Raw genomic sequence first — 12,161 nt, forward strand, 5'->3', positions numbered from 1 at the left:
AGTCAACCAGGAATCATCAGAAAGCAGGTCTGAATGAATGAGAAGCTGCTGGAACACAGCTGTCAGTGTCCACAGGGTTGTAGAGGATCCATGAAGAAGGAAGTTCTTCCTCTAGAAGCAGAACCTTAAAGCTCCACTCAAGTCTGCTGCTGATCACATGGACAAAGAAAAGGCCTTCTGGAGGAAAGTTCTGTGGTCAGATGGAACAAAAACTGAAGATGAAGCCTTTAACCCAAAGAACACCAAACCTACCATCAAGCATGGTGGTGGTAGTATCATGCTCTGTGAAACTGGAGATTTCCACAAAGTAAATGGAATAATGAAGAAAGAGGATCACCTCCATGTTCTTCAGGAGAACCTAACACTGTCAGCAGAAGGTTGATGTTGGACACAGTTGGATGTTTCAACCAGACAATGAGCCCAAACACACATCAGACGTGGTAAAGAAATGACCCTAACCCTTCTGACTTAGACCCATTAAGAACCTGAAGACTGATGAAGAAACAAGTCTGAGTCAGAAAGACAAGTTTAGCTGAACTGTACTAATTCTGGTGCCGTTCAACTAAATTTGTTGTCCTTCTGACATTGTCAGTGTAATGATACCGCCACCTCCATGCTTGACGGTAGATATAGTGTCCAGAAGAGTCAAAGATAAACCAGGAGATTGAAACCAGAAGAACCAAACTGAGGAGGAAACGGACAAATTTAACCAAACAGTAACATTTCTGTTTGTATGTTTATGATCCAGCAGATGTTGTATTTCAGAAGAACTTTAATAAATCTATGAAAGAATCAAAATAATTGTTTATTGTGACAAAGATTCGTGTTTCAATGGTTCCATCATGAATCCAGAATTCTAGGAGACATTAGAAACTCAGACTGATGTTAAACTTTCTAGTGGATGGAGGCCTTAGTTCATATGTATCTCTGTGTTTGTTTGTCTTTCTGAACACGTGTGTGTCTGTGTACAGGTGTGAGCTGCAGGACGTCCTGCTTCTCTTCCAGGAGGTGGCGCTGTTGAACCTGGACTGTGTGGATCCGGACTTGCAGACCGGACTGGGAGTTCTGTTCAACCTGAGCTCAGACTTCAACAAGGCGGTGGAGGCGTTCAGTGCAGCGCTGTCGGTCCGACCACAGGTAGCACACTGGAACTGTTCTGTTCAGAACCTTCACTAGAACTTTATGGTTCATTAACACAGTAAAAAGATTTCTTCCAGGACCATCAGTGACATAAACAGAGGGTTAGTTTGTCCAACCAGCAGCCGGTCAAATGACTGAGGAAGATGAACGTCAGGAATATTAAATCATCATTTTTATCCTCAGTTGAACAAATCTGGAGAGCATGTTTCTGGATCTAGGATCTCCTGGCTGCAGGACCATAATGATGCCATGATGATGTCACGGTGACGCTCTGGTTTGCTCTTTAGGACTACCTGCTGTGGAACCGGCTGGGAGCGACACTGGCCAACGGGAACCGCAGCAAGGAGGCCGTGGAGGCGTACACCAGAGCGCTGGAGCTGCAGCCCGGATTCATTCGCTCCAGATACAACCTGGGAATCAGCTGCATCAACATGGGAGCTCACAGGTAACACTCACCTGTCACAAGTAGGAGGACAGTGCAGGAAACACTGGCTGTCATTCCTGAATGGTTCATGCTTTTGTTGAACCCCTTCAATGATTTCATTTATAGAGTTTAGCACCTGAGTATCATCTCATACACTTCCCTTTGTTAGGGAATTCTGCGATGTTGAAGGAACAATCAGGAGGCATATTCAGAGACTCTCTGGAGACTCAGATGGCTTATGTTGAGAATAAGGTTTACTGATATCAGGAGAAGTGATCCAGCGAGCAACACAGTGATGTGAGCGCTGGCAGCATCAGTTCTGAGGAGTCTCTCTGGCCTTGAGTATATATATAGTTGGAAGGCATGCCTTGTTTAGGTTACAATCCAAATATGGTGATAGGTTTGTCTGTTCAGGAGCGCCATCTGGACAATAGCATAACTTTGTTTTCCTTACAAATAGTTGTCTTTCACTCTTATGTTATCTCTAGCAAGCGTCTGTCTGTCCCAGGGCCATATTAGGGACAGAGAGAGCATAAACATGTTTATATCCTCAATTTAGGAGAATCCATGATTCTCCTAAATTGAGAATGATTACTCTACAGGATGTCAAGGGTGACATCCTGTAGAGTAATTTGGGGTGACCTGGTACCTAAACTTGATTTAGGGTGACTGCAGTTGGCAGACACACCGGCATTTAGGATGTCATAAACTAGAACCACCTCAGTCGTGAGAAAGTGAGTAATTTTTCCTTCACACCCTTAGTGAGGGGAAGACCTGCCGAGTTCTAACAGAGAACCCAACAAACACAAAGTTTCTGTAGGAAAAACAGCTGAATGGAACCACGAGAACTTTTTACTGGGAAATGAAAGCTCAAAGTTACACTTCAATAACGTCTGTTAGAGACCCACAGTGGTGCTGAGAGAGAAGGAAGGTCTCCGTCCAGATCAGATGGAACCATGTGATCAATAAATCCGAAGTTCTAGAATATAATGTGACCTCACATGGGAGACGATGACCTCATACCATGGTCGCTAAATGATGACCTCATGGGCTCAACTGTGATGTCACATCCTCTACTATAACCTTCTATAGTCTGACATCAGATAATATACATGACATCACACAATTTAGTATGTGAGGTCATACTATGACTTCACTGACTTCAAATACTGTATTGTGATGTCACACACTGTCCTTTGACCTCTCAAATTATATACTTTGACTTCACTGCTAGACTGTGACAACACATGTACTGTGACCTCATATACTATCCAGTGATATCACCTACTGGACTATGACCTCACATTCTGTCCTATGACCTTGCATACTATACTGACATCACATATTAAACCATGACATCACATACTATACTATGACATCACATATTACACCATGACATCACATTATCAATGACATCACATGGTGAGTCGTTATAGCAGGTAGTTGTACAGAATGTCAGCTGGTACTGTGGTGTTGTAGTTCTGCTCTGGCCTGGTTCTGGTTCTGGTTCTGGTTCTGCAGGGAGGCCGTCAGTAACTTCCTCACAGCTCTGAACCAGCAGAGGCGGACTCAGCGCTGCAGCCACCAGCAGATGTCGGCCAACATCTGGTCGGCCCTGCGAATCGCCATCTCTCTGATGGACCGACCCGAACTGTTCCAGGCCGTCAACATCGGGGACCTGGACCTGCTGATGAGGGCCTTCGACATGGCCGACGTCTGAGTCCGGGGCTTCAGAACCGGCGGACCACAGTGGAGACAGTTTGGTTCAAAACCAAAGAGACGATGAAAATCCTTTGCAGTATATAACAGCACAACCCTTTAGCTTCCTGTCGACACCGAGCAGCGCTCTGAGGAGCTTCATCTGCAGGTCCTCCAACGAATCCTACGTGGTTCAGACTCACCTTTAAAACCAGGCCTTAAAGCCATTCGCCATCCAAATATGAGTTTCAAATGTTTTCACTCAAAGTAAAACACTTCACCGCCGCCAGCCGAGTCTGAAGAGCTTCAGACCTTCAAACCTTCAGGAGGAAGCAGCTTCTAAAAGTGTTGGAGTTCCAGTTTAACTGAAGAAGCTGCAGTGGTTCAGTCACATGTTAGAAGGAAGTCTGTTTTCTGTTATAATTCCTCCCTCATAGATCCAGTGTTGGTGTGTTTTTACTAACTCATCAGTACAGCAGTCCCATCAGTGTTTCATGCTGTGTCTGCAGGGAAATAAAAATTAATTAATTCTGGTTCAGACATCTCATATTTCCTCTCTCTCAGTGCGTTTTTTTCTTGTTATTTGAGTCAAATGACAAAAAGCAGCAAATCGCTTGACAACACCTGAAACTTCCTTTCCATGGAATACATGGAATAATGAAGAAAAACCCGAACCCTAACCCTCTGGGTCCCTCTTTGCCTTTTCTTTTCAGTTTGTTCTGCAGCTGTAGTTAAACATCTGTACAGCTGAGTGTGGTTAAACTCCCAGACTGCAGAGGATTGTGGGTGAGAACAGCAGGACAGATGTGTGTTTGGTCCATCATATCTGCCCTCACGCAGCGCTGAGCTTCAGGACAGGAACAGACGAGGCGTTCACTGTCGTACTGATGAGTTAAACTGGATCTATGATGATGTCTGGTATTCATGTTGTTCTGTTTGTTTGATTCACCTGTAAAACCGTCTGCTGGTTCTGACTGCACAAAAAACACAACAGATTTTATTTTTAGATTCATCCAAACGCCGTCAGAGATGTTTAGATTTTTTAATTTCAAGGATAAAACTAAACTCTAACAGCCTGAATCAAACTCGGTATAAATGAAATTTAACAGTTAATATTCAACCTGATCTGAGGTGAGGATAAAAACAGAGAACAGATTTCCTTCAGGTAAAATAAAACACTGAACATGACAGACTGGGGATGTTAATGATTATCAGTTAACAGGTTTAACTGATCTATCTAAATATATTAATTGATAAGGCTGGAGAAGACAGTCATGATGTCAGTAGGTGTAGATCAGCTGTAGTTCCTGGTTGTTCCACCAGGTGGAGCCTCTTCCTGTTTAATCCTGTAGAGACCAGAGGAGGCGCCACTCAAACTACAGGTCATGTTAAAGCAGAGAGCATTATGGGAGTTTGGAGAAAGTCAAAAACCTGATATAAATCCAGCTACTGTCCCGGTTGAAAGTTTCCTTGTGCAGCGAAGCTCTGCTCCCAGTGCTCCTGGAACACTGACACACCTCCTTATAGCTCCCATATTCCTGAAACACATCAAGGAGTCAGAAACTTCTGAGAAAATCAAACATCTAATCTAAATCTGGCTGCTATTCCCACCAGTGTAGTGTTTTTGTGCAGCGAAGCTCTGCTCCCAGTGCTCCTGGAACACTCCCTGACAGCACTGTTATGTATCCAGCACCATCTGCTAGGGGTGTGTTTGGGTGTTCTGAGGTGTATCAAATCAGAAACTGCACATATAGAAGTCTCAAATCTGATGACATCTGTGGTTGTTAATGATGTCCAACCAGAGCTGATGTGAGAACGTTCTTCCTACACTACCTTCTAGTCGTAGGAGCTTCAGGAGAAACGTTTATTGAGACGTTTTCCAGTGAAGTCCGGCTGGTTTTTGCTGAAGGTCCAACAATCACCAGGACCTGGATGAGTTTAGCTAGCAACGGGCACCATGACAAAGACTTCTGAGAAGGTTAATGACCTCCAACCATGTGCGAATGCTCTTTCTACGCCACCTTTTAGTCATAGGAGCTTCAGGAGAAACCAGCCTGGAGCTTTCTCCTGAAGCTCCTACCATCACCAGGACCTGGATGAGTTTAGCTAGCAGTGGGCACCATGACAAAGACTTCAGTTATAATTAATGACCTCCAACCAGCTGCTTCTCTGCTTCCATGTATCTAAACTATGTGAATTTAAACTAAAGTCATCCTGATACTTCTATTATTTTTCCTTTTGCTCCCATTTCAACCCAAGTCATTGAATATTTACAATCCACTACCATTTACCCAATAATACACACTAAAGTACTTTAAAGTTACTGAAATAATCCAGTGTATCTGCTTGACTGAATATCTCTGCAGCATTAAAATAACCTGCATCCTGCCTCCAAGCTGTTCCTGAACGTTCTGCAGGTGGAACCTTGTAATGCTCGGTTTCACTGACAGATTCAGAATATTTAGGATTTTACAGATGGAAGTTTTCCTGCCAGAGCTCAGAGCCAGAGGAGGAGCTCTGGTTTGTTTCTTCTCGTGTCTTTAAACCTTTAAAGCCATAAACTTCCATCAGATGAACTTTGAGCAAACCACCGGAGCGGGATGTAGAACTCACGAAAAGCTCAGAACTCGCCTGTCAGGTAATTTACTCCTCCTGCAGGCTGAGAGAGGAACAGCTGCAGGTTTATTCCCTTCATCAGGCCCTTAAATGGTGAATTACAATCAGTTTTATTAGGATTAAAGGAAACGTGAGACGTGAAGGAACTGTTTCAGGATGAGGCCACCTGCAGGAAACATTACGTCATGAGAGTAAAATGAAACTGATGTGTCTGCAACAGCTCTTTGAGGACCTCATCTCCAGAAGCCTTGTTTTTCTCCACAGCGCCACCTACTGTTGTGGATGATTACAAAAGAGGAAAACTCACAGTTTACTTTCACAACAAATACAAGTTTCTGTCAAACTACTGACAGTTTGAAAACATTATTTCACCCAAATCGTACTTTTTAAATTCAGTTTAACTTTGTTGCTAAGAGTTGAATTCTGGACAAATTAGAGCAGCTTTTTGACAAGAATTTAACCAAAAACGAAAACGGTTTTCTACTAAATAATGTCAGTAAATATAAACCATAAATCAGTGACTCCATCATTGTTCTCCTCCTTCCAGTCAGGATCTAGTAGATGAACCTTCAGGTCCATCATGGATCCTGTTGGTCTCCATCAGTCTGAACATCTGAACTTTCTCCTCCTTCTTCTTTAAAAACTCTTAAACTGGGGTGTCCCTATAGCTCAACGAGTTAAGCGGGCGACCCATGTACAGGGGCTGGTCTCCGACGCAGCGACCCGGGTTCGATTCCCGCTCGCGGCCCTTTGCTGCATGTCTTCCCCCAACTCTTCTCTCCCCTGTTTCTGTCTCTCTCTAACTGTGCCTATGAAAATAAAGCTGAAAAAAGGCAAAAAAAATAACTTTAAAAAAAAAAAAAAAAAACTCAAACTTTGTCAGGTTCCTCAGGGATCCTGATCAACAGAACCTTTCAGGTCCAGAGTCTAGTTCTCAGCTGGATGGAGGTCTGGACTCTGACTCTTCCAGAACTTCTATCTTGTTGTCTTCAAACCGTCTCTGAGGATCTTTGTCTGTTTGCTTCGACTCATCGTCTGAATGGAAACTTGATCTTCTCCATGTCTCAGTTCTCTTCAGACTGCATCAGGTTGTCCTCCAGGATTTCATTTACCCTTTACCAGCCTTCCAGGACCTGCTGCTGAGGAACACCATGATGCTGCCACCACCGTGCTTCACATCATGATGCTGCCACCACCATGCTTCACATCATGATGCTGCCACCACCATGCTTCACATCATGATGGTGCCACCACCATGCTTCACATCATGATGCTGCCACCACTGTGCTTCACATCATGATGCTGCCACCACCGTGCTTCACATCATGATGGTGCCTCCCTCACTAGTCTCTCTCTAGTATCTCCTTCAAGAGTCATCGGCGTCTAAATAGAAACAGATCTTGGTTCATGTTCAGTCCTCTCACTCTGACTGTCCTCCCTTTAATACCTGCTGCTCTTTACTGATCCTCTCCAGTAGGTGGCGCTCTCATGAAAAAGATGTAAATGTGGTCCTAGAAGTGCCTCTTCTGCAGATTCATGCTGCTCAGTGAAACACTGTTAGAGAACAATGATGCGTCTTTACAAACCGCCTGCAGGTGGCGCTCAACATCACAAACAGCTGCTGTTCCAGTTTCTGCCTGCTGGAGGCGCCACCTTGCCTTTCCTCTAAAACCTCCGGTGTTCTGTTGGTTTCTGTCTGTTGCCTCTCAGGGGAACATTTTTCATTTTAAAAGCTGCAGCTCCAAGTATTTATCACGCTTCAAATATTTAAAGCACATTTTAACCCAAGTATCAGAACTACGAAGAAACAAACGTTTGACACGAGTCTGTAGGTTCTTTTAAAAATGTTTCAGCTCCAGCTGCTCTCAGTTCAACAGACTGAAACAACCAGAAATAAAACAGGAGACAGTGAACAGGATGACTTCCAGATGATTCCTCTGATGATGGTTTGAGTTCAAACCTGACTGCACCTGATTTTACTGATTATTACTCTTTTATTGATCTCATTTACTGATAAATATCGAATCTTCAGCAGAAAGACAGTAAGCTGTAAACGTTTTCTGGATTTGATTCAATCAGCTGCAGTCTGTTAAACTGTCAGAGTCTCTGGTTTAGTTTTAATTCTGTCCATCTGTTGAGAAGATTCACAGTGAGATCGAACAGCCTGATTGGTTGATCAATAAGGTGATTGGTTCTAACAGATACGTAAATCCTTCTCGTTGATCCTGTTTTCTTCTGTTCTGAATGTTTCTGACTGTACAGATAATAATCACATGTAAATTGATCATATTTTAGAAATTAAACAGAAGCTGAAAATGTCTCTGATTCATCTGAAATGTGTGTTTAATATAACTATTAATAAAGTTTATTGATCAGTTTGAACTTTTAAATTAAAGGGAATCAACATGACACTTGAATCAACTCACTGTTGAATGTGTAGTGACAGAGTTCAGCCACAGGATGGAGCTGCTGGTCTGATTCAGGAGACAGATTTCATCCTGAATATCAAAAATATCACTTAAATGTTTTAAACTACATCAGCCATCAGTAATCTGATTACTTTAAGAAGCACAGCAGAGTATTTCCTCTGAACAGAAACAAGCTTTACAACTTCTGGAATAAAGATTGATCCTCAGTGAAACTAAACCGAGTCCAGCTGTGATTCCAGTCAGTCTAACTGATGAACATGGTTCTAAATGAGCTGAGAACAGCAGAACATTCTCAGTCCTGGACCTATGGACTGGGTCTATCTATGTCTGCATCATGGCTCCACATGGAAAAGAACTGAACAGAGGAAGAGAAACATCTGACTGAGAGACTCGACAAAGATGGAAAAAGATCCAGGAAGATCAGTGAGAAACTAAAAACCAGTGATGCACAGAGTCAGATGGAATCAGGAGGTCTAGAAGGAGTCATAGTACCACTGATCAGGAGGTCTAGAAGGAGTCATAGTACCAGTAATCAGGAGGTCTAGAAGGAGTCATAGTACCACTGATCAGGAGGTCTAGAAGGAGTCATAGTACCACTGATCAGGAGGTCTAGAAGGAGTCATAGTTCCACTAATCAGGAGGTCTAGAAGGAGTCATAGTACCACTGATCAGGAGGTCTAGAAGGAGTCATAGTACCACTAATCAGGAGGTCTAGAAGGAGTCATAGTACCACTGATCAGGAGGTCTAGAAGGAGTCATAGTACCACTAATCAGAAGGTCTAGAAGGAGTCATAGTACCACTGATCAGGAGGTCTAGAAGGAGTCATAGTACCACTGATCAGGAGGTCTAGAAGGAGTCATAGTACCACTGATCAGGAGGTCTAGAAGGAGTCATAGTACCACTGATCAGGAGGTCTAGAAGGAGTCATAGTACCACTGATCAGGTCTAGAAGGAGTCATAGTACCACTAATCAGGAGGTCTAGAAGGAGTCATAGTACCACTAATCAGAGCTCCTAAAATGACTCCACAGACAGTGAACTACTTTCTCCATCCAGCTGTAAAAACAGACGGCAGCTGTTTCAGACTTGGTTCAGGGGTTCTCCATGGAAACCAGAGTTAATGTGAAGCTCAGAAGGAACCTTCAGAACATCAACCTCTATGGACGGAGGACCAGAACTAAGCCTGGCTGCTGAAGAACCCGAGAAGAAGCCTGATGGATGTTGGAGAACATTCTTTGGTCAGATGAAGATCAACGAGTTGGGCTCAGATGGAGTCCAGATGTTTGGTGAGAACCTGAGCAGGACTACCATAGTGGATGCAGAGTCCTGACAATGAAGCACGGAGTTCACTAACCCTCGTGTCGTCCTGTGAGTCAAACTGACTCATTTTACAATTTGAAAATGTGAAAAAAAAATTCACACTGGAACTTCTGAGGTCCACATTTTCAAAATTTTGGGGAAATTTTTGAACATTTTTTGGTGGAAAAAAATGTAAAAAAAATGTTTCTTTAAGAACATTCAGAAAAAAAGAACCACAATCCAGCGAATGTCGCTGGATTGTGGTTGGTTAGGGGGCAGTGGTGGTGCAACGGTTAAGTCTCTGGACTACTGATCAGAAGGTCAGAGGTTCAAGCCCCGATGTGGCCACTGTTGGGCCCTTGAGCAAGACCCTTAACCCTTCCTGTTCCAGGGGGCGCTGTACCGTGGCTGACCCATCGCTCTGACTCCCCCAGTTGGGGAGATATGTGAAAATCAAAATTTCCCCTTGTGGGATTAATAAGGGATAGTAACATAAAATAATCAGACATTTTAATATTTTCAGATATTTTATTTTTAATATTTTCAGATATTTTGTTATATTTTTTAGACATTTTAATATTTTCAGATATTTTGTTTTTAATATTTTCATATATTTTATTAATATCATTCTTTCAGTGATCTGTAAAGTGTTGATGATCTATTAAAATGTGTAGCAGACAGGAATTTAAAACATCTGACAACAAACATTTTACTGCACTAGAAGTTTTACTGAAATACAGACATGAATGCAGGATTTTTACCTGGAGTGGAGTACTCTGACTAAATATTAGTAGTACGCTAAATGAATATTAGTAGTACTCTGACAGACTATTGGTAGTACTTTAAGGTGTTACCTCCTCTGGTTCTGCACCTGAGCTTCACCTGCTCAAACTGACCAACAGCTGTGAAGCCACAGGTCACATGATCTCTCCAGTGTCCAGTCAGAGACCAGGATGGAGTGTTTGATGAACCGAAGGACGTTTCTGCACCAGATAAAGAATCTTTTTTCTGTTTTAAATCAGAACTAAGCTATTCTCTGGCAGCAAGGTGTCTGAAAAACACATTAAAAACAGAGAAATACTGCATTCAAAAACTGCAAAAACTGTGTAAATAACTGCAAATATCTGAACAATAATTATATTTGTGCTGATTTAAACAGTAAAACACATTTTACAGTCACACTGAAAAGAATCAGTGACTATTTATAAAAAATACAGATTTCTGATGACATTATTTACAGTCATCATATAAATTAATGCTTTCTTCTGTGATTTTATCAGATGTTATCTGTAATTTAATGGGAACTATGCAACATAACGGCAAATTCTTTAGTAAATTACAGTTAAAAATATTCCCTAAAGATGTCTCTTCAAAGCTGAAGGATGAAAATGGTCTTTTTCACAGAATGTTTCAGTTCAGCAGCTCCACAAAAATCCACTTTCACTTTCAGAAATTCACAAAAGTTCATGAAGAGAACCAGCAGCTTCCTGATTTAAAGACGAAACATCGAGACGAACAGAGAAGGAGACGATCTCAGACTGACTCATCTACAAACCTCAGAACTTTCAACCAGCCCTCAGAACCTGTTCCAGAGTCTATAGCTTTAATTGCTGCTGGCTCTGCCCCCTTCAGGAAGAAGACTCTCTCTCTGTCTGCGATGAAAACAGGAACTTCCATCTTAAAACTTCCTCTGGTAAAATTCCAACATGTCGGATATCAGGGCCCTGGTGAGTCTGTAGCAGTTCAGACCGGTTTAAATCCGTTTAAACTGGTTTAATCTGTCTTTAAACTGGCTTTAAACTGATTTAAACCAGTTTAAACTGGTTTCAAACTGGGCTCACACTAGTTTGGGATTGGCTTGGTTTAAGATTGGTTTTGGACTGGTTTTGGACTGGTTTTAGACTGGTTTTGGATTGGTTTCAGACTGGTCTCTGACTGGTTTTGGATTGGTTTCAGACTGGTTTCAGACTGGTTTTAGACTGGTTTTGGCCTGGTTTCGGACTGGTTTTGGACTGGTTACAGACTGGTTTCGGACTGGTTTTGGATTGGTTTCAGGCTCATTTTGGACATGTTTCAGACTGGTTTCGGACTGGTTTTGGACTGGTTTCAGATTGGTTTTGGACTGGTTTCAGACTGGTTTCGGACTGGTTTTGGATTGGTTTCAGGCTGGTTTTGGACATGTTTCAGACTGGTTTCGGACTGGTTTTGGCCTGGTTTCGGACTGGTTTTAGACTGGTTTTGGCCTGGTTTCAGACTAGTTTTGGACTGGTTACAGACTGGTTTCGGACTGGTTTTGGATTGGTTTCAGGCTCATTTTGGACATGTTTCAGACTGGTTTCGGACTGGTTTCAGACTGGTTTTAGACTGGTTTCGGACTGGTTTCAGACTGGTTTCGGACTGGTTTTGGACTGGTTTCAGATTGGTTTTGGACTTGTTTCAGACTGGTTTCGGACTGGTTTTGGATTGGTTTCAGGCTGGTTTTGGACATGTTTCAGACTGGTTTCAGACTGGATCTGTAAACGTCTCCCATCACCACATAATCTGGACTGACACTG

General features: G+C 42.5%; 1 protein-coding gene across 3 annotated transcripts in view; it reads left to right on the top strand.

Moving 5' to 3' along the window:
- LOC111564484 (PEX5-related protein-like) overlaps positions 1 to 12,161 on the top strand; it is a 52,143-nt gene that overhangs the window by 38,828 nt on the left and 1,154 nt on the right. For 2 of the 3 annotated variants that reach the window (XM_023264077.3, XM_023264078.3), the window contains 3 exons: positions 972 to 1,137; positions 1,428 to 1,585; positions 3,086 to 8,198. In XM_023264077.3, coding sequence (XP_023119845.1) covers positions 972 to 1,137; positions 1,428 to 1,585; positions 3,086 to 3,284 — 523 coding nt within the window. In that variant the 3' untranslated portion in view covers positions 3,285 to 8,198. Of the gene's footprint in view, positions 1 to 971; positions 1,138 to 1,427; positions 1,586 to 3,085; positions 8,199 to 12,161 lie in introns of those variants that run through there. The other variant, XR_004846861.2, reaches the window with a different exon arrangement.

This window comes from Amphiprion ocellaris, chromosome 10 (genome assembly GCF_022539595.1).
Source record: "Amphiprion ocellaris isolate individual 3 ecotype Okinawa chromosome 10, ASM2253959v1, whole genome shotgun sequence".
NCBI lineage: Eukaryota > Metazoa > Chordata > Actinopteri > Pomacentridae > Amphiprion > Amphiprion ocellaris.